Source organism: Pristiophorus japonicus, chromosome 14 (genome assembly GCF_044704955.1).
Source record: "Pristiophorus japonicus isolate sPriJap1 chromosome 14, sPriJap1.hap1, whole genome shotgun sequence".
In the NCBI taxonomy this organism is placed as follows: Eukaryota; Metazoa; Chordata; class Chondrichthyes; family Pristiophoridae; genus Pristiophorus; species Pristiophorus japonicus.
The window spans coordinates 92886020-92909322 of NC_091990.1; the positions used below are offsets into that span (position 1 = coordinate 92886020).

Sequence of the window (23303 nt, forward strand, 5' to 3'; positions counted from 1 at the left end):
GTTTCTGTTTAGTGCGGGAGAGATAACAGAGTTACATTAACTACGTTTGAATGCTGGCTATATGACTTGGGCATTGGTGCTTTGGAGTAAATGCTTCTGCACAGGTGCAGAGTGCTGTACAATGGTCACAGGGCACACTGGGATCAATTCCAAAGTCAGCGCTTCATCTGGGAGAGGCAGAAATTACTTGCACTCACTGCCGGCATGACTTAAGAATTTTTCTGACAGACCTTATTAGGATTTATGTATTGCAGCTAGCCTGAAAAAAAAACAAATCATATTTTAATGGACCCTTCTTTAATTGCATCCATGTGTCCTTCACTAATAATGAGAAAGGTAACTGTACAGAAGTACCAATGCTGATTGGTATGAACCAGAGTTCTGCTTCCATCACTAAATAGATTTTATTAGTTATACTATTTGAATAGCTTTCATTTGTAGGGACTGCTGCATGGAGTCCTACAAATCATACATTTTGTTCAGCAGCTTGTGCAGAGGACACATTGGACTGATGTCACACAACAGGAATCTCCTTCAGTGCATTCATTCTACCAAGTGATACACTGCTGAGGTTTGAAATAAGAATGTGAAAATCTTGGTCCCCAAACTCAGGGTACGCACACAGAACACGAAGAAAACACAATTTACTGTGTGTCCATACATCAAACATGTAGCTGGCAGGAAGTTGTCGTCTGTAATCTAAATTTGTAGCTCTGTCCTTCTTAAATTGCTCAGTTTTCAAATTAATTTCTGCTTTGTAATTGACTTCCGCTATCCAATATTCCATTCGTCAACTTACTAAACAGATCTACAATGCAGGAAACCTGTGCTGTCACATGCTGGTGTGCTAACAACGCACAAGGAAGTGGTAAAAAATGATTCCTCCCCACCAATTTATAGACACAAAACCCCAGGTGAAGGACCAATGTTGAAAAGAGTAAGAAAGGTGGTGTGCAAATGAAGTGGTGATTTAAGCAACAACAACTTGTATTTATATAGCACTTTTAACGTAGTACAACGTCCCAAGGTGCTGCACTGGAGTGTTATCAAACAAACTTTGACACTGAGCCACAAAAGGAGACATTAGGGCAGAAGTAGTAGATTTTAAGGAGCATCTTAAAGGAAGAAATAGCGAGGAAGAAAGGCAGAGAGGTATAGGGAGTGAATTTCAGAGCTTAGGCAGCTGAAGGCATGGTCGCCAATGGTGGAACGATTAAAATTGATTCGTACAAGCTTGAGTTTAAGAAAACACCTGCATTTATATAGCGACATTAAAGTCCTCAGGATGTCCCAAAGTGCTCCATAGTCAATAAGGTACTTCTAAAATGCAATGACTGCAATAATCTAGACAAAAGTGGCAGCCAATTTGCATACAGAAAGGTCCCACAAGCAGCGTGATAAATTACTAGATAATCTGTTTTTAAAAAAAAAAGTGATCTTGTTTGAAAACACCTTCTTCGAATAGTGCCATGGAAATTTTTATTTCTACTTGAGCAGGCAAAGAAGACCTCGGTTTAATGTCTCATCCGAAGGATGGCACCACCAACAATGCAGCATTCCTCAATGCTGCAATGAAATGTCAGCCTGGATTATGTGGTCAAATCTCTAAAGTGGCACTTGAACGCCTAACCTTCTGACTCAGAGGCAAGAGGTGCCAAGACTGACACACAAAAAAAGGACTTGGATTTATATCGCGCCTTTCGCAATCACAGGATGTCACAAAGCATTTTACATCCAATGATGTACTTTTGAACTGTAATATAATATAGGAAACGTGGCATCCAATTTGTGCAAGCAAGGTTCCACAAACAGCACTGTGTTTTTTTTTTTGAAAACTGATGTTGGTTGAGGGGGAAATACTGGTCAAGAAACCAGGGAGAATTCCCTGCCCTTCTTCAAAATAGTCCTGTGGGATCTTTTAAAACAGGTTTAACACCTTTTAAAACGGGTTTGAAGTCTGTAGATTTGTAGGAAGATCCGAAAACTGAGGGTGGTGAGCTGTTAGTGGGAGGAAGGGAAATGACAGAGCGTGTCTAATTAGATTGGCTTTGCATACTGCCTAGCAAAATGGTTTAAGGGTGTCACTGGCAGGAACCAGGGGACAAGTTGCCCGCCCAGATATGTGGCACTGACAGGTCTATTTAGAGGCGCAAAAAAAGGAGGAAATTGCAAGATTTAGTTTGAGGATGTGTTAGAATGATAATTATAAGGCAAGATAGCAATACTTTATTAATATAAGAGGAGAATCTGCAGCTTGATGTGGACATTAACAAGCCAAAGATCTTCAAAACCGAGTTAAGACATTTCAGAAAGCACAAAGAAACACTGAATTTCCGACAATTAAATTGAGACTTCCCTCCACAAGCATCCAAAAATAACTGCTGGACATAGACGCCCCAGTTCCACCACAAACTGCCTCTATCCTAACTTGTAGTCGTTGATCGAGTTAGATGCTTTTCCTAATCATCATCATCATCATAGGCAGTCCCTCGAAACGAGGATGACTTGTTTCCATGGCAAAAAAAGGATGAGTTCACAGGTGTTTCGAATGAAGAACTCGAACTACATTCTCAAGGGTGGAAGATGTCTGTGCATGGATTTTTTTTAACATGTGGTGGCCGTTGCACACCAGCCACCACACGGGCTTGACAGAGCTAGGTCTTGGTCCAGTGGCAAGGATTACCCAAGACAACTGGAGACCTGCTCTGCTGCACGGACTGGCCCGTGCTGCCCCTGGCACCAAACTCACGCCCACCCTGGGCCCCGATCACGTCCCTCTACAGTCTCTCGCCGCTCCTTCACCCCAATCTTGCCATTCCTGCTGCATCTGCCCACGCTCCAATCACCAACCTGGACCTTGCCATGCCAGGTCCAGGTCGGTGAGGTACATGTAAAACTGGCTTGGCTACCTTGTACAAAGAGTACTGCTTCCTGAACGTTAAAGTTTTGACATGACCTTAAAATAGAAGACACTCACTTCATAAACTTACATACATGATTTGGCACAGTTCTTCAGCTGGATGTATAAATAATAATGACAAATGCTTTTCAACAGCTCAATGTCAAACTAAAGTTTTGCCAAATGACGTGAACTCCATGAGTAAACCGATTAAGCCCCAAGTACTAAAGCTTTTATAACAAAACTATAAATGCTGGATTTACTCAGTCTAAACAACAATGGTTTAATCAAGGATAAATTAGAATACACAAACAAAATTAAACCAGTCAGCTACTAATAACTGGCCCTATACTTGTAATGGCAACCAAGAAGGTTTAGTACTGAGCTGACAGAGTTCTGGCAATACTACTGTGCGCTTGATGACTTGAGTCAATACACACTGGGCCGGATTTTGCTGTAGAAATAAAGGTGAAGCTAGCAGCGGACAGCACCTGTGCAGTTAAACACAGTTATCAGGAATTTGCTGTCCAAGTTGCCCTGCTCCTCTAGAAATCGCGCTATATCGATATCTCACCGAGAGACTCGACCATGAAACACATGGAAGGGTGTGAAGTTGCTGAACATACATGATAAATACACACTAAACTAGCCAGAAATAATTAGGGTTACAGATCTGAAACATGAATTCTGTTTCTCTTTCTACAGATGCTGCCTGACATGCTGATTATTTCCAGCATTTTGTTTTCATTAGAAAAAATTAGGGCTTGTCCATTCCAGTGAAAGTAAATTTTAATGCCGTGATAAGTCTTAATTACTGTCAAACAACCTCTCTAGCACTGAAAATTAATTTTGACAAGTGTGGAGTCTCATTCCTTCAGATTTTAATTATTGTTGAAGTTTTAAAAATATTTTAAATTTAAAAAAAAAACTTTTTGTTTCGTACCTCTCTCAATCCCATCTTTCTGCCCTTCTCTTAATTCAAGTTCTGCACCTGATTTGACATTTAATTAAACATTCTTAACTGACACTTCCTGATTCAGACTCTGCATTGCTCATTAATCATTCTTCAATCGGATTAGTTAACTTGACAGTTGCTTGCCTTGTTCACACAGGTTCCAGATGCTCTGTCGAGCGTGATATGCTATTTTGGCTTTCTAATTTACGCGTCAGTAAAATATATAGAAAGTCTGTGGGCAAATGCAATAAAGGGCTAAATGCCGCTTATTTGCCGTTTTCACACTAAGGACACCATCCATCGTGTTGTACGGCACAACCACGGTGATAAATGGGATCGATTCAGAACAGATCTTGCAACTCAAAACTGCATCCATGAGGTGCTGTGGGCCATTGGCAGCAGCAGCAGAATTGTATTCCACGTCAATCTGTAACCTCATGGCTCGGCATATCCCTCACTCTACCATAACCATCAAGCCAGGGGACCAATGAAGAATGTAAAAGAGCATACCAGGAACAGCACCAGGTGTACCTAAAAATGAGGTGCCAACCTGGGGAAGCTGCAACACAGGACTACATGCAAGTTAAAAAGCAGAAGCAGCATGTTATAGGCAAAGCTAAGCAATCCCACAACCAACGGATCAGATTAAAGCTCTGTAGTCCTGCCACATCCAGTCATGAATGGTGGTGGACCATTAACCAACTAACAGGAGGAGGAGATTCCACGAATATCCCCAACCTCAATGATGGCGGAGCCCAACACGCGAGTGCAAAAGACAAGGCTGAAGCATTTACAACCATCTTCAGCCAGAAGCGCATGATTCATATCGGCCTCCTCCTGAGGATACCACCATCACAGAAGCCAGTCTTCAGCCAATTCGATTCACTCCACGGCTGAGTTCACTGGATACAGCAAAGGCTATGGGGCCCCAACAACATCCCGGCTGTTGTGCTTAAGACTTGTGCTCCAGAACTAGCCGTGACTCTAGCCAAGCTGTTCTAGTACAGCTACAACACTGGCATCTATCCGACGATGTGGAAAACTGCCCAGGTATGTCCTGTCCACAAAAAAACAAGACAAATTCAATCTGGCCAATTACTGCCCCATCAGTTTACTCTCAATCATCAGTAAAGTGATGGAGGGTGTCGTCAACAGTTCTATCAATCACTTACTCACCAATCATCATCATAAGCAGTCCCTCGGAATCGAGGAAGACTTGCTTCCACTCTTAACATGAGTTCTTAGGTGGCTGTACAGTCCAATACGAGAACCACAGTCTCTGTCACAGGTGGAATAGATACTCATTGAGAGAAGGGGTGGGTGGGACTAGTTTGCCGCACGCTCTTTCCGCAGCCTGCACTTGATTTCTGCATGCTCTCGGCGATGAAACTCGAGGTGCTCAGTGCCCTCTCGGATGCACTTCCTCCACTTAGGACGGTCTTTTGCCAGGGACTCCCAGGTGTCAGTGGGGATGTTGCACTTTATCAGGGAGGCTTTGAGGGTGTCCTTGTAACGTTTCCGCTGCCCACCTTGGGCTCGTTTGCCATGAAGGAGTTCCGAGCGCTTGCTTTGGGAGTCTCGTGTCTGGCATGCGAACTATGTGGCTTGCCCAGCGGAGCTGATCAAGTGTGGTCAGTGCTTCAATGCTGGGGATGTTGGCCTGGTCAAGGATGCTAACGTTGGTGCGTCTGTCCTCCCAGGGGATTTGTAGGATCTTGCGGAGACATCGTTGGTGGTATTTCTCCAGCGACTTGAGGTGTCTACTGTATATGGTCCACGTCTCTGAGTCATACAGGAGGGCGGGTATCACTACAGCCCTGCAGACCATAAGCTTGATGCCAGATTTGACGGCTTGATCTTTGAACACTCTTCCTCAGGCGACCGAAGGCTGCGCTGGCTGGAGACTGCATTGGACCTCGTCGTCGATGTCTGCCCTTATTGATAGGAGGCTCCCGAGGTGTGGAAAGTGGTCCTTGTCGACCAAGGCCGCGCCATGGATTTTGATGACCGGGGGGCAGTTCTGTATGGTGGGGTCAGTTTGGTGGAGGACCTTTGTCTTACTGATGTTTAGTGTAAGGCCCACGCTTTCATACGCCTCGGTGAAGATGTTGACTATGCTTGGAGTTCAGCCGATGAAGTTGCGCAGACGCAAGCATCGTCCTCGTACTGTAGCTCGATGACAGAGGATGGGACGGTCTTGAATCTAGCCTGGAGGCGACTAAGGTTGAACGGGTTCCCACTGTTCTATAGTTTAGTTGCACTCCAGCAGGGAGCTTGTTGAGTGCGAGATGGAGCATTGCAGCGAGAAAGTCAAGAAGAGGGTTGGTGCGATGACGCAGCACTGCTTGACCCCAGTCCGGACGTGGATTGCGTCTGTGGTGGATCTGTTGGTCAGGATCAGGGTTTGCATATCATCGTGGAGCAGCCGGAGGATGGCGACAAACTTTTGGGGCAGACAAAACAGAGGACACCACTCCATAGTGCCTCGCAGTTAACAGTGTCAAAGAAGGCCATGTACAAGGGTTGGTGATCTTCCCTGCATTTCTCTTGCAGCTGTCACGCTGTGAAGATCATGTCCGTTGCACCCCGTAGTGGACGGAATCCGCACGGTGACTCCGGGAGGAGCTTCTCAGACACAGGGAGAAGACGGCTGAGGAGGATTCTAGTGATGACTTTCCTAGTGGCCGACAACAGGGAGATTCCCTCGTAGTTGCCGCAGTCGGATTTGTCCCCTTTTTTAAAGATGGTCACGATTATGGCATCTCAGATCTCCAGGCATGCACTCCTTCCAGATGAGAGAGATGAGGTCATGCATTCGCACCAATATTGCCTCTCCGCCATACTTTAGTGTCTCAGCGTGGATTCCATCTGCTCTGGATGCCTTGTTGTTCTTGAGCTGATGGATGGCCTTTTCTACCTCATGCAGGGCTGGGGTTTTGCTGAGATGGTGGTGGGTAGCATGCTGCGGGATGAAGTCGAGGACACTCGTGTCAATGGCAGAGTCTCGATTAAGGAGATCTTCGAATGCTCCTTAGAGCGGGCCCTGACTGCCTCGGTGTCCTTGATGAGTGCCTCCCTGTTCTTGGCCAGCAGTGGGGTGGGGCCTTGGGTGCTTGGGTCGTAGGTGGACTTGGCTGCGGTGAAGAATCCTCGCACATCATGGCTGTCGGCCAGCTGCTGCATCTCCTGTGTTTTCTCCACTCACCATCAATTCTTTAGGGCGCGGGTTTTTTGTTGGACCTCGGCCTTCAGCCTTCTGTAGAGCTGCTTTGCTGCTCCCGAGATGGGTTGTTGCTTTAAGTTCAAAAATGCCCTGCGCTTGTGGTTTATTAGCTCCTGGATCTCCTGGTCATTCGCATCAAACCAGTCCTGGTGTTCCCTGGTTGAGTGACCGAGCGTCTCTTCGCATGCACTGGTTATACATATATACTGTGGCAACAAGAGCAGGTCAGAGGCTGTGTATTCTGCAGCGAGTGTCTCACGTCCTGACTCCCGAATGCCTTTCCACCTTCTACAAGGCACAAGTCAGGAGTGTAATGGAATACACTCCACTTGCCTGGATGAGTGCTGCTCCAACAGCACTCAAGAAGCTCGACACCATCCAGGACAAAGCAGCCTGCTTGATTGGCATCCCATCCACTGCCTTAAAACATTCACTCCCTTCATCACCGACTACCATGGTTGCAGTGTGTACCATCTACAAGATGCACTGCAGCAACTTGCGAAGACTTCTTCGGCAGCACCTCCCAAACCCGCGACCTCTACCACCTAGAAGGACAAGGGCAGCAGGCACATGGCAACACCAACACCTCCACGTTCCCCCCTAACTCGCACACCATTCTGACTTGGAAGTATATCACCGTTCCTTCATCATCGTTGGGTCAAAATCCTGGAACTCCCTCCCTAACAGCACTGTGGCAGTACCTTCACCACACGGACTGCAGCGGTTCAAGGTGGCGACTCACCACCATCTTCTCACGGGCAATTAGGGATGGGCAATAAATGCTGGCCTTGCCAGCGAAGCCCATATCCCATGATCGAAAAAAAAAGATACTTTGTGTTAATATTTTGTTTCCTAGTTCCACTTGACAGCTTTAGAACTAGGGGATGGGGAATGCCACAAGTCTCCCATTGTGATGCACTTTTAGGAGTAGACCTGGCTGAACACAACACAAACAGTTACGAGCGGATGATGCCCATCAGGTGCACAAGTATCAGTTGTGCTGCATGTACAAATTAGTTTATCATTTTAGTGGTATCTAAAATTTCCACATGCTCCACTTTGTTAATGGGGCAGATTTTGCAGTGGGTAGGATAGCGTACTGCCTTTGAAATTGACTGCAAGTTTGGGATTTCCGCACGCGCTTGCGCATGTGCTAAATCCCAAACTTGCGATTTGTCAAGGTATGCCTTGACTGATTTGTGTCGACGGGGAAATTACTCATTGCAGGAGCAAAGTTGGTCTAATCGCCCATCAACTGCTGAGCAATTACATCCGAAAATGTTACCATTAGTGAAAGCAGGCGCAGGAGCCTGTTTCACTGTGAAGGGAACCAATCCATTTATATTGGACATTGAGAGCAAGCAGCGGATATAGTTGTAAGCAATACAACTTTTACCCTAAAACATGCAAAATCTGCAAAATTGTTCAGCAAGTTTAAATAAAATAACCAGAAAATAACTCACAGAAACAAACTACTTGTACACCGCTTAACGTATCCTAAGAATTAAATGTTTTTTTGCAGCAGAGAGGATAGGCTCTCGGTAGTCTCTCCACTGATTTCACAGTGCGTCTGAAAGGATTGTTAACCGTTCTGGTATCATTTAAAATAAAATACATGTACTTCATGTCAACATTTAGAAATATTAAAATTGTAAAAATGGACAATTAAAATTAAAAATTATAAATTTTTTCTGCACTCCAATTGTATGACGAAGAACTGGGCATTTGGCACAGATCATTTCTACTTCCTCCAAATGTATGAAATAAAACTATTTTGCTATTTAATTAGTTTTTATAATACATTTAAAGCTGTCACAGCTGGTGTGCTACGTGCATGATGTACAGTAAATCAAAAGGATCATTGCTAATGCTTTTCAGTGCTGTTCAATTGCAATGTCGTAACAGATCTTAGATAGGATGTGAAATGCTAGCCTTAAAAGAATAAAAAGTATTAGCTGATTTCTATAAAATAAATCGGAACACTCCGATTTAAAACTCCGGGATGTTTGAAGTACAGCACAGGTAATTCTTTGGGCTTGCAAAATGTTCTACAATGCTCCTTAGTGCAAATAAGGAAAGGAACGCGTTTCTTATTATGAAATATAAATAACAACGTTTAATACACTTCTCAAGTGATAGTAGAAGGCTGAACAGCTAAACATTAATCTTTAGTAAACATTTAACTCATTATTATCCCCTGACGGACAAAGGACAAGAATCTTTCTATTGTCCTCAAATTATTATTTTTAACCTTCAAGTGGAAAATAGTATTATGGTTGGTATTTTGTTACATAATTTTAATAAAATACTGATAGATGAAATAAATCCAAGTAAAGGTATCAGTTTAATTAAGAGTTTGTAAAATGTAATTTCAATGCAAGAGACTGAAAGAAGTTTCTGTGGGCGTGGTTTTGTGGGTTGTGCACTTCTGGCCTTCATTTAATACGCTCTGCAGCACCCAACAGCAAGTCTAGTGTGGGGCCTTGCACAAGGTAAGTTCGGATTCTATTCGGAGGTCGGAGGCATCCTCCGTAGTTGCGCTGCCGACCGCAATTTTTGGGCCAATATTTTCCTGTGTTAGAATTGTTGTTTGGAGCAGTTTGATATAATACTAATATAACGTGGCACTATAATGAAGTTCTATCATTTGGATCACCAAACAATTTGGATGTCATCTGAACTCCCTTCCAATCTCTAAGGGTGAGCTCGAGAACAGTGATGGGAATGTGATACTTGGTATCTCAATGGTCAAAAGAACAGTGTGGGAAAAAGTGGTACAGATGCTCTAAAGGCCACAGCTTTAATTTTACAGATGCTACTGCATTTAAAAAGATGCAAAATCTTAGATATCTGGTGAATATACAGATGTCTGTGAAGAATGCTGACAACGAAATCAAAAGCAAAATACTGCCGATGCTGGAATCAAGCTTTGTGTTTGAACTCGGTGAAAAGATCGAACTGGCAGTGTCAGCAATTAACCCATTCATTGAACGAGCCTGGAAAGTTACTGTTTTTTTATACATCCTGCTACTGGTGTCAAATTATGTTTTTTTTTAAAAACCAACCACTTCAGGTACAAAATAACACTTGACTCCATAGAAACACTACTTTCCCTTAAACAACACGTATATGAGTATCAGCTATGGCTCAGTTTGTAGCACTCTTGCCTCTAAATCAGAAAGTTGTGGGTTACAAGTCCCACTCCAGAGACTGGAGCACATCATCCAGGCTGACACTCCAGTGCCAGTATTGAGGAAGTGCTACACTCTCGGAGGTGCAGTCTTTTTCATGAGATATTAAACCAAGGCCATGTCTGTCCTCTCAGGTGGACGCAAACGATTCCATAGCACTATTTTGAAGAGCAGGGGAGTTCTCCCCAATGTCCTGGTCAATATTTACCCTCAACTAACAATCACTAAAAAACAAATAACCTGGTTATTTATCTCCTTGCTGTTTGAGGGAACTTGCTGTGTGTAAATTGGCAGCCACGTTTCCTACATTATAACTGTGACTACATGTCAAAAAGTACTTCATTGGCTGTAAAGTGCTTTGGGACGTCCTGAATTTGTGAAAGGCACTATATAAATGCCAGTCTTTCTTCCTTTTATGCAGCAAGGCAATTTGTGAACACAATAACAACACTAGGTATTACATGTATTCGTGGTTCCTTCCGAGGAAAGTGTTTTTTTTTAAATGCTGCCATTATGTCATTCTGTAACGTTGACGGACAGTGCAATCTTTATTTTAGTGAGAATACTTGCTCAAAGCCTCAGAAACAGACATCATGCCAATGACCGTCCGCCATGTGGAGCTTTGTTTCGAGTAGATGTGAACAATAAAAGGACCCCATGGAGATGGTGTACAATGAATATAATCAGTATGCCAGCAGTTACCCACACAGTCCACTACCGAAGTTCTCATAATAAAGGTTCCAGATGTCTCACTGTTTTTTTCTAGTGTTTTCCAAATTAGTTTAGTTGACACCTAAATTGTTTGGTGATCCAAATTAAAGGACTCCACTAGGGTGTTACAGCATGTTAGAGTACTATAAAATCACTTGTTTTTGGACATATCTCCAATTTCTTTTGCTCCAAGAGTTTGAACCACTCTTCAACGTCAATGCTTGGATTTAATTTTTTAATTATTATTTATTCTCAGGGTGTGGGTGACACTGGCAGGCACCACAGTTATTGCCATCGCTCCTTGCCGACCATGTAGTGTGGGATTGGAATTGCATGTAGGCCAGACCAGACTGGGTGACATGTTCACATCCCTGAAGGGCAATAGTGAACCTACAATCTGGCAGTTTTCATGGTCATTCTTTTGTTTTACAGTCCAAGTCCACAAATTACCAGATTTATTGAATTCAATTCCACAAATTGCCATGGACTTCAAATCCTTGCGAGTCCAGGACCATAACCTCTTGGCTACTGCAACCCTAGATTGTGCTTTACAATGGACAAAATAATGTGCAACATATGTATGAAGAAACAAATGAAAGAACAAGGTGACTCAGAGTAATAGTGCAATTTTCTCTAGCAATGCCGAGGCATTGGTGAGGTAATTAAAATTGGTAACAAAGTGCTAGGTTATATAACCAGAACCTGATATTATGCTGAGGATGTACAGTGCAGACCACACGAGATTATTGTGTACAGTTTTGGTTACTGTAATATAAAAAAGATTTGCAAACATAGAACAGGATGTAGAGAAGAGCAACAAGAATGATTCAAAGTGCAAGTGAGATGGCCTATGAGGAAAGGTTAAAAAAGCTTAATCTCTACAGCCCAGAGGGAGAAAACACAACTAAGGGAAAACTAGGCAAAGAATATTAAATGACCGAGATAAGGTAAATCATGAATATTACTTAAAAATGAGACCAGAGTTAAAAATATGAACGAGAGAACAATAGATCTTATGATATCTCTAAATTGATGCAGAGACCAATTCTCTCACTTGGTACTTTTACAGCTTATTCAAATCATTCCTATGATTTCTAGTTCCTTACCCTGGTTGGTCCCTGAAGTGGTAGCTTCCTGTAAATCCCTGTCTGTCTGGGTCTCCGCGTTCTGCAGCTGTGGTGATGGCGTTTGGGTTCCTTGTGAAGTCACAGAAGGGGCGGGGTTGCGAGGCTGCAGACCAATGGCATTCATTAGTCCCATATCTCGGTCTGTCCTCCAAGATGATCTGTTCGGCCTGGAATAGGAGCAGAATTATTGTTCAGATGAGCATCCCAATGATTTCCAGCCCACTTAATCAGGCTTCATGCTTGTCAACAAACTGCTTGCTTTGTCATTTATATTTTTCTTTCCTATTTTGCCTCCCATAGTGTCCACACATCAAGCACATTCCCCAGCTTTCTGGTTGGGTTGGAGAACTTCTCCAAAGGCCTCTGTCAATGTTATCCAACAGCTCATTTCTGGAAGGTGTGAGAGAAAGTAAACAACCTTATTTGCACTCCTTCCATATTGGGAAGTGACCAGCTTCTGCTTGGGACTCCTACAGATGCACAGTTACGACAGAGAACTCATCATATATGACCCCAAACCAGGTGTTGTCACTTTATCGTATCATTGCATCAGAGTTTCAAATCATTTTATCGATATATCCTCCCCCACCAAAGAATCTGATTTCTTAAATCAGACGTTCTACAACGGTTGATCCATCAATGTTTGTAATGAAGCCCATTTAACAGTTCTGCAAAATTAATCAAGCATAAAAACTTTCCTTTTTCAAAAAAGCTGTGGGAAAAAAAATTAACATATTGCTCAATCAGATACTCAATTGGTGGTATGCACTACCTGTGTGCTTAGCACCAAGTGCCTGAACCAAACCAAAATAAATATTTTTCTGGCAAGTAATGTGTGAGATTGAATCTTCCAGCCATTTCTCAATTGACAAGTACAGCATGCACATTGTCTATTATCACTATTCCCCCACAGTAAAGACTTCTGTAATAAAGTCCTAAGTTTCTGGTTTTGTCTTTAAACTTGTTTAAGTATTCCCAACACAATACATACAACATATCATCAATATATTAATACGCTCAAAATATACACAGCTTCATCTACTTCATTATATAAAAAGCCACTTACCTTGCAAGATCAGCTTTCTGTGCCGAGTTTTGTTGCTCCACTATAAGGATGGCTATACCACTTAATTTAATTCCTGCTTCAAACAGTGCAATATTACACTATCCACAACGGTTGGACTGCTGCACATCAGGGTATTATTGAGTCCAAGGTTGTTGGGCTGGACATTTATATGAGTGACCCAAAAGGCAACGGGTGTCAGTTCAATAGGGAAACAGAGGTAAACCCAAGGCATGCAGAATATGACTGGAGCAATGAGTGGAGGTAAGACATCATTGGAGGGTGTTTAGCAACGCCAATTTCAATTTGTATAGCACCTTTGTATAGCAAGTAAAATCCTAAGGCGCTTCACAAATAAACAAAATAGGTGAAATGGGCAGCAAGCCAGGAACGGAGAGATTAAGTAGGTTCACACACAGTTTTCTTGAAGAGAAGGCACCAATGGGTCTGACACACAGAAAGCTAGAGTCAGAGCAACAGAGCATTTGGGGGGAGGGGAGGGCATATAGGTGTGCAAGAGAATGCAGAGATAGGGTGGGGTGAGGCCATGTTGCAATTTGTGGACGAGAACAATAATTTTAAATGGTACATTCAGGGAGTGATAGACAATGTAGATTAGCAAGAACACTGGGCAAGCAGGACTTGGTGTAGGACAGGATACAAGTAACAGCTTTGGACAGAGTTTATGGAGGGGAGAGAATGGGAGGCTGACTGGGATAGCAGTTGCTTGGCTCACAGGCTCACTATTGCTTTCATCATTGTCTTAAGAGCTGAAGTTATAATAGGAGAGCATTAAAAGCACTGGTTGTGTTTAAGTCTATTTAGGTAGATCTCAGCATTCAAATACCAAACAGACAGGCTGCAGCAGGCTGGCTCTGGAGGCTCCGTTGCGACAGAGATTCTGGTGTTCCAAATGACAGTTAAGGGATTTTCTCATTTCACACTATTGGGATTCAATTCCTGACCACTGCAGTGCTACAATAGGATGAGTTAATGGATGTCATTTCCAAGACAAATGAGATGCTGAACAAATTTGGAACTCAGATGACTAAAGCCTTGTTGTAAGCCAGTTGATTTAGAGGTCTAATTTCCGAATCCGTTACGAAGGCACGTGAGGATGGGGTGCTGCTTTTCCAGGATGTGTGTACCATGTGCGCAGACCTCGTTAGATACATTTTCTAGGCCTCAGTACACGTTATTTACTGCCTAAATAGTTACTCTCTGTTTTATATTTGTTTCTTGCAATGTGGGCGATACTGACAAGGCCAGATTCATTGCCTATCCAAAGTTGCCCTGAGAACATTACATTTGCCAACCATGTAGAGTGGAACTTGGGGTGGCAAGCCACAGCTCTAACATTACTGAAGCAATCACTAAAGGGCCCAGGTAAAGTATCCTTTGATATATTCTCCCCATCAATCTGCTCAAAGCTAAATTCAACCGACTGAAAAAGAAAAATCTTACACGCCCTCAGGACATCCCAATAGCCAATGAAGTACTTCGAAGTGTAGTTACTGTGTAATGTACAAAACGTGTAAGCCAAATTGCGCACAGCAAGCTCCCACAAACAGCAATGTGATAATGACCAGATAATCTATTTTAGTGATGTTGATTGAGGGATATATATTGGCCAGGACACTAGGGACAACTCTCCCCTGTTCTTCTTTGAAATAGTATCATAGGATGCTTTACGTCTACCTGAGAGAGCAGATGGGGTCTCGGTTTAACAGTACCAGAGTGTTTGCCTAGATTTTTGTGCTATGGAACGCAAGAACATAAAAATTAAGAGCAGGAGTAGGCTATACGGCTCCTCGAGCCTGCTCCTCCGTTCAATATCATGGCTGATCTTTGACCTCAACTCCACTTTCTCCCCCAAGCCCCATATCCCTCGATTCCCCAAGAGTCCAAACATCTATCTATCTCAGCCTTGAATATATTCAACGACTCAGCATTCACAGCCCTTCAGGGTGGGTGAATTCCAAAGATTCACAGCCCTCAGTGAAGAAATTCCTCCTCATCTCAGTCTTAAATAGCCAACCCCTTATCCTGAGTTTATGCTCCTGAGTTCTAGACTCTCCAGCCAGGGGAAGCAACCTCTCAGTATCTATCCTGTCAATCCCCTTAGAATCTGGAGTGGGACTTGAAACCACGCCTTTTGACTCAGAAGCGAGTGTGCTACCAACTAAGCCACGGCTGACACTCAGATTAGACTGTGCTCCACATTAACAATACATACAGTGAAGACTACTGATGTCACCACATCAACTGATTCCTTTCAACAGTGTCTATTGGAGCTCGTCAAGGATTTAGTAAAAGACTGAGCACAGTTTTAGCTTAAGCTCTGCTTCATTAAATGCAACTGAACAAGTCTACACGCTATAGGGAACTTGATAAACTAGCTAAGTGAGTAATTATTGAAGACTGGCATGCTGTGGTTCACAGGAGGTCATGACAGTATCCATGACAACCTCCCAAGCAAGCTTAAAGACCCAATTTTACAGATTCATATAAAGTTGAGAGTTTTCTGTTCACAAACTCACATTAGCAATTTTTGAATTATAGAGAATTAATGAACTGGGATGGCAAATATTTGCTCAAAATTCCTTTTACTGGTGTACATACAAAATAAAATCAATATTTTCCAAATGGCCTAGACGCTAAGTGGTTGAGTATTTAAATTACGAATCGCAATGTCAAAAAAACTCGTGCTCTACCCATCACTCCAATTTTCCTGCCTCGGTGACTCGGAGTTTAATTTCATTTACATTATCTTGCATCAGTTAGCTCATCCCAGAACTGCCCATCACTCAGAATCTCCGGTCTCGCTTAGGTGAGAGTCATCAGTTCTCCACCGAGGACTAGAAGGGTGCTCTGTTCTTCTGTTTATCATCATCCTCAGTCTCAAAACTATACATCGGTGAATAATGAACTGAAATCATAGAATCTTACAGCATAGGAGACTATTCGGCCCGTTGCACCTGTTCCAGCTCTTTGAAAATTAATGTTCAGTTTTTCTTAAAACTGTAGATTGTTGCTTTTTGTCTATCATATAAACCTGTGTACTTCAAAGCAAGAGTTCAAATAACTAAAGTAAACCTATGTATGCCCCAAAGCAGAAAGTTTGAGCCAGTTTTACCCAGGCCTCTCATTGGTCCTGTTGCTGTGATGGGAGGAAACAGGCTCTGACAGTTGTTCCCAATTGTGTTCAGTCTCCAATTTCGATGCTCTGCAAAACAGAAACAGAGAATACTGGTTAAGCCCCACCACTCTCTTCCTCTTAGCTCCACGCGCTTATTGAGCTCAAACGCTTAACCTAGACTTTAGTCTCTATCATAGAATCACACTGCGCATAGAATCTCAGCCCATTGTGCCTGTGCCGGCTCTATCCCCACAGCGCTGCAAATCTCTCTTTTTCAAGTATTTACCTAATGACCGTTTAAAAATTACTGCCTTGGTTCTTTTGCCAATTATCTTGAACCTCTGTCCTTTGGTTAATGACTCTTCTGTCAGTAGAAATAGGTTCTCCCTATTTACAGTATCAAAACCCTTTATAATTTTGAACACCTCCATTAAATCTCCCCTTAACCATCTCTGCTCTAAGGAGAACAATTCCAGTTTATCTAGTTTCTCCACATAACTGAAATCGCTCATCCCTGGTACCATTCTTGTAAATCACATCTGCATGCTCTCAAAGCCTGTATATCCTTCCCAAAGTGCGGTGCCCAGAATTGACTACAATACTCCAAGCTGGGGCCTAACCGGTGATTAGCTTCCTTGCTTTTGAACGCTATGTTTCTATTTATAAAGCCAATCACAACCAGCATTTCAATCATATTTTAGACAGGAGGTAGCTTAATGCCTCTACATAGGGGAGAAGCTTCCTTAGTACGCTCTTTATATAGTAATTAACTTTTAATTTAATTGCCAAACCAATAACCTACAACAGTGTAGACCGCAGCCTCTTCCAATCAGCAACTCTCCGCATCCCACTTCAACCAGCAGCAACCATGCCTAGCCTCCTCCAGTCTGCAGCAACCCATCCACACTGCTCCAATCAGTAGGAACCCTCCCCAGCCTGCCCCAACCCACTCAGACCTCTCCAATATTTAACCACTCGGCTCCAAATTGCACTAACCCATCTTGACCACTCAAATCTGCCGAAACCCCTCCCCACTCAACTTTGTAGAACTCTTTCCTCTTCCATACCATTCTAATCTGCAAAAAACCCTCCTCCCCTTCCCGAGCTGGTCCAATCTGCACAAGCCCTACCACCTAGTAGTAACCACTGGTTTACTTCAATTGGCAGCACCTCCCTACCTGCTCCAAACAGCAAATTTATTTTCAAATTTTCTTCCAGCATGCTTCATTTGGTTGAGTTAGTGTCATGGACAAACATGACCCCTTAATCGATGCCTTGTAATGATTAGTAACGTAGGAATAGGAGTAGGTCAATTAGTTCCTCGAGTGTTCCACCATTCAATGAGATCATGGCTGATCTGTGACCTAACTCCATATGCCTGCCTTTGCCTCATATCCCTTAATACCTTTGGTTAACAGAAATCTATCAATCACAGATTTAAAATTAACAATTAACCAAGTATCAATTGTCATTCCAAATTTATACCACCCTTTGCATGTATAAGTGTTTCCTAACTTCACTCCTGAAAGGCCTGGCTGTAATTTTTAGACTATGCCCCGTAGTCCGAGACTCCCCAACCAGCAGAAATAGTTTCTCTCTATCTACCCTATCAGTTCCCCTTAATATCTTGAAAATTTTGATCAAATCATCCCTTAACCTTCTAACTTCCAGGGAATACAACCACAGTTTGTGTAATCTCTCCTCGTAATTAACCCTTGGAGTCCAGGTATCATTTTGGTAAATCTACACTGCACTCCCTCCAAGGCCAATATATCTGTCTTAAGATGTGATGCCCAGGCCTGCTCACAGAACTCCAGGTGTGGTCTAACCAGGGATTTGCATAGCTCTAGCAAAACTAGTTTAGTCCTCTGGATAGAAAGGCCAGCATTCCATTTGCTTTTTTGATTATTTTCTGTACCTGTCCATGACATTTTAATGGTCCATGTACCCCCAAGTTTCTTTGGACCTCCACTGTTTCTAGCTTTTCACCATCTAGGAAGTACTTCGATCTATGACCTCACATTTGCCGACAGTGAAATCCATTTGCCACAGTTTGCCCATTCACTCAATCTATTACAGGTTGACCCTCCCTGATCCCGCACCCTCGGGACCTGGCCTGTGCCGGATAAGGGTTTTTGCCGGATGAGGGGAGGTCATCCGGGAGGGGGGGGGGGGGGGAAGAAAGAGGAGGTCGGCAGGCCTGGAAGAGTCGGCTCGACCCCCCCCCCCCCGGAGGGAGCGCTGTGAGGAGGAACGGCCGGCCTGAGGACTGTGGCTGCAGGAGTTCGATAGCAGGGTGATGAGGAGGAGACAGTCGATCGAGGAGAAAGATTAGAATGGTGAGTAGGATTTTGACCAGCTACGTTCTGCGCATGCGCCATCCAGGAATGGTGCTGGATAAGAGAGGTTCAACTTGCAATATCTCTTTGTAATTTTATGTTTCCGTCCACACAGCTTACAATGCCGCCTATTTTTGAGTCATATTACAAAAATATTAATGATAAGTTTTAAAGAAAGTGACATGGTTTAATCAAGTCAACCAATGTTTTAATCTTATGCCCTATGAGTATTTATATATTATTCTGGTTGCCTGAGCACAATCTTAGACACAAACAAGATATGTATGTCACAGACTTATTTTATGTGCCAATGCTCTGTACAGGTGGCTGGATTTAATCTCCAGAAAACTTGATAGTTTGGTTTATTCGCTGCTAATCTACATTTTTTTTAATGTACCGAATGCCATTGTGCAAATGCACCAGTACTAGTCTGAACATCTGGAGATCTAAGCTTAGTTAGAGCACAAATGTAATTGCATGTGAAGAAGAACTGAGATAAATCAGTCCTAATGTGGGAGCAATAACCAGCGAAATATAAAATTAAACATGCAGAGAAACTAGTTTATTGTTAATTCCTTAATCCCAGACATTGTTTTGTTCCTTAGTAGGGAGTGTTTTGGCAGAACATTAAAAGTACAGGACAGAGTGTTCCTTTCAGCTGATGCAGAATGATACCCTCACTGAAGAATTAAAATTCCGACAGGATTATTGTACATTCATAAAATAATCTGCATCTGATTGCTGAGAAATGAACACTGCTATAGTATACTAGAAGAGAATGTTAAAAAAATATAGTAAAGTTGTTACACCACAAAATATCTTCACAAAATATTTATCCATACTTAATGGAGGTGCTATTAATTTGCAAAACACTTTACGGTGAAGTGACAGGAACTGGTTCACAATCAGAATGGAATTCCATATCCATTCACTACTTCCAACTAATTCTTCCACTTGGCTATTGTGTGCTTTAAAACAAAAACACAACGAAGAGCTGTGGGATGTGATTTATTCCACACCACTGTCTATTGTACTTGTGAGTTATCAGGTCTGTCCAATTGTAGGATATAATTTGTACCCCATGGATCTTCATTATATATTTTCTATTATATAATCAAACTATACCCTATGGGGGTGGACACATCCGACACCTCCGACAGTGCAACACTCCCTTAGTACTGCACTCAAGCGTCAAGTGGATTATAGGGCTTGAACTAACAACCTTCTGACTCAGAGGCAACAGCAACACTGTGCCAAAGCTGACAATATGTTTACCATTCATTGACAAACTTGCCAGGTCACTTTTTTCTAAAATCTATCTACTCTGCCCTCATAAGTAAGGTTCATATTTCCCACTGATTTAAGAGACAATTGTAAATTTAGTGGGGAGGTGAGCTTAATTTACGAAGTAAAATACACTTAAATGAAAAATTACTATTTTCCACCATTATTAATTGATTTCAGAGCAAATATATGGGGAAAAAACTACTTTTAAGTGACATGCTTTTAATTGGAGAAATCTCAAAAGCTCACAGCAGTACAGGAAGTGGCCACCACTGGAATGTCAGCAATCCAGCATCCTACAAAGGCAACTACAATAACTCTGCGATTGCAGTGCAAATTGGAAAATAATTAATCCATCACTCATTTTGTTGAACTCAAAAAAAAAGTTATTTGCTGTTATCAGAAACTTAGATATAGTGACGGGAAGGAGATTACAAAAACCACAAAATGAATCTATTTATCTTAAAAATTTCCCAATGTAACCCATACAGATAATGGGTGAAATAATGAGCTTTTAAAATTCCAGTGATGAATTACGGCAATACTGTGCGAGAAAGGAACATCTCATTAAACACGAGGAAAATATAATAAAAGATACATTCACTTTTTCTATCAATAAGGTATTTTACAAAAAAAAACTACATATATTTATAGATTGTAATACAATTAATCAATGCACATCACAGAGGTAGAACCAGAAACCAAATGATGGGAGAAGGAGATGCCCTGTTATATGGTCAAACAGGTTGGTTTTGAGGATGCTTTTAGAGTGGGGTAAGCAAGGGAGAGAGGTTTAGGGAGAGTACTACAGTATGTGAGGCCAAGTTAGCTGAAGGTTCTTACACCAATGCTGGAGCCTAGAGATGGAGGGAATGCCAGAAAAACAAAGGTGCTCCTTGCCATGTAGGTTGGAGGAGGATGCAGAGACAGAGACAGACGATGCCGTGGAGGGACTTGTAAGTGAGAACAGGATTTTGAATTCAATGCTTTGGGAAATGGGGAACTAATGAAGGTTGGAGAGAACAAAAGTTACATGGAAGCAGGAGTGGGAAAGGCTGTGGGCAGTAACATTTTGGACAAGTTGTAGTTTATCTAAAATGGAAGTTGGAAAGCTCGCAAGGAAACTCAAGTGACAGAGGTGTTGAGGGTTTCAGCAGCAGTGGTTGTAAGATAGGAGTGGAGTCGGGCAATGCTGCATTGTGGGAAATACGCTATCTTGCTGATGGTTGAATTGTGGAATTTGAAGACAAGCCCAGGGTCAGGGATTGCACACTGTTGGGTTCAGCCTGGGGTGAGCAGAGAGCGATGAGGATAGAATTAGGTTCAAGAGTGGAGTTCTTGGTGAGAGGTGAATGGGCTAGCTTTGGTCTTGACAATGGTAATTTGGAGGAAGTTTTGGAGAAAATTTAATATCTGACAAGTGGTCAGGCAGCACAATTGTGGTTAGAGTTAGGATGGTGGTGGTGTTGTTGTATACAAATGAATGATGTCACCAAGGGAAAGCTTATAAAGAAAAGGGGACGAAGGATGAAAACTTCTGGCACACCTCTGGTGAATATGTGGGGCAGAATAGTTAGCTATGCTGGCATAGGCAGGAGTGATGCCAAATGAGGGCAGTGCCAGAGATAATGGAAGGATGTAATGACTGGACATGCATCAGGAGGGCAGGAAAAAGAGTGGGAGAGTGATAGTGATCGGGGATTCAATTGTAAGGGGAATAGATAGGCGTTTCTGCGGCCGCAACCAAGACTCCAAGATGGTATGTTGCCTCCCTGGTGCAAGGGTCAAGGATGTCTCGGAGCGGGTGCAGGACATTCTGAAAAGGGAGCGTGAACAGCCAGTTGTCGTGTTGCACATTGGTACCAACGATATAGGTAAAAAAAGGGATGAGGTCCTACGAGACGAATTTAAGGAGCTAGGAGCTAAATTAAAATGTAGGACCTCAAAAGTAGTAATCTCGGGATTGCTACCAGTGCCACGTGCTAGTCAGAGTAGGAATCGCAGGATAGCTCAGATGAATATGTGGCTTGAGCAGTGGTGCAGCAGGAAGGAATTCAAATTCCTGGGGCATTGGATCTGGTTCTGGGGGAGGTGGGACCAGTACAAGCCGGACGGTCTGCACCTGGGCAGGACCGGAACCAATGTCCGAGGGGGAGTGTTTGCTAGTGCTGTTGGGGAGGAGTTAAACTAATATGGCAGGGGGATGGGAACCAATGCAGGGAGACAGAGGGAAACAAAATGGAGACAAAAGCAAAAGACAGAAAGGAGATGAGTAAAAGTGGAGGGCAGAGAAACCCAAGGCAAAAAACAAAAAAAACAATGTACAGCAAAATTCTAAAGGGTCAAAGTGTAATAAAAAGGCAAGCATGAAAGCTCGGTGCCTCAGTGCAAGGAGTATTCGGAACACAAGAGAGGGCTCTGAGCTAGTTAGAGTGGGTGAGAGCTCAGATGAACAGGACCCCAAGAAAGAATGCAAAAGGCAGGAGGCAACAGAGCAGAGTAGCACTGGGGTAAGTGTAAACCACAAGGTGATAGGAAGGGACAATATGTATGATTATAAAGGGGCTGCAGGAGGGGTCAAAACTAAAAATCATGGTTTAAAAACTAGGATTGAAACACTCTACCTAAACGCACGCAGCATTCGAAATAAAGTAAATGAGTTGACGGCACAAATCATTACAAATGGGTATGATTTGGTGGCCATTACAGAAACGTGGTTGCAGGGTGGCCAAGACTGGGAATTAAACATACAGGGGTATCTGACAATTCGGAAAGATAGACAAGGGGTGAAAGGAGGTGGGGTAGCTCTGTTAATAAAGGATGATATCAGGGCAGTTGCAAGAGACGATATTGGCTCTAATGAACAAAATGTTGAATCATTGTGGGTGGAGATTAGAGATTGTAAGGGGAAAAAGTCACTGGTGGGCGTAGTTTATAGGCCCCCAAATAATAACTTCACGGTGGGGCGGGCAATAATCAAGGGAATAATGGAGGCATGTGAAAAAGGAACGGCAGTAATCATGGGGGATTCTAACCTACATATCGATTGGTCAAATCAAATCGCATGGGGTAGCCTTGAGGAGGAATCCATAGAATGCATACGGGATTGTTTCTTAGAACAGCATGTTACAGAACTGACAAGGGAACAAGCGATCTTAGATCTGGTCCTGTGTAATGAGACAGGAATAACAAACGATCTCCGAGTAAAAGATCCTCTCGGAATGAGTGATCACAGTATGGTTGAATTTGTAACACAGATTGAGGGTGAGGAAGTAGTGCCTCAAACTAGCGTACTATGCTTAAACAAAGGGGACTACAGTGGGATGAGGGCAGAGTTGGCTAAAGTAGATTGGAAACACAGACTAAACGGTG

General features: G+C 42.8%; 1 protein-coding gene across 9 annotated transcripts in view; it reads right to left on the reverse strand.

Annotated features, from left to right (window-relative positions):
- LOC139279984 (activating molecule in BECN1-regulated autophagy protein 1-like) overlaps nt 1-23303 on the reverse strand; it is a 505692-nt gene that overhangs the window by 26213 nt on the left and 456176 nt on the right. For all 9 annotated transcript variants that reach the window (XM_070899374.1, XM_070899373.1, XM_070899377.1 and 6 more), the window contains 2 exons: nt 16306-16395; nt 12086-12273 (listed from right to left, as the gene is read on the reverse strand). In XM_070899374.1, coding sequence (XP_070755475.1) covers nt 12086-12273; nt 16306-16395 — 278 coding nt within the window. The remainder of the gene's footprint in view (nt 1-12085; nt 12274-16305; nt 16396-23303) is intronic.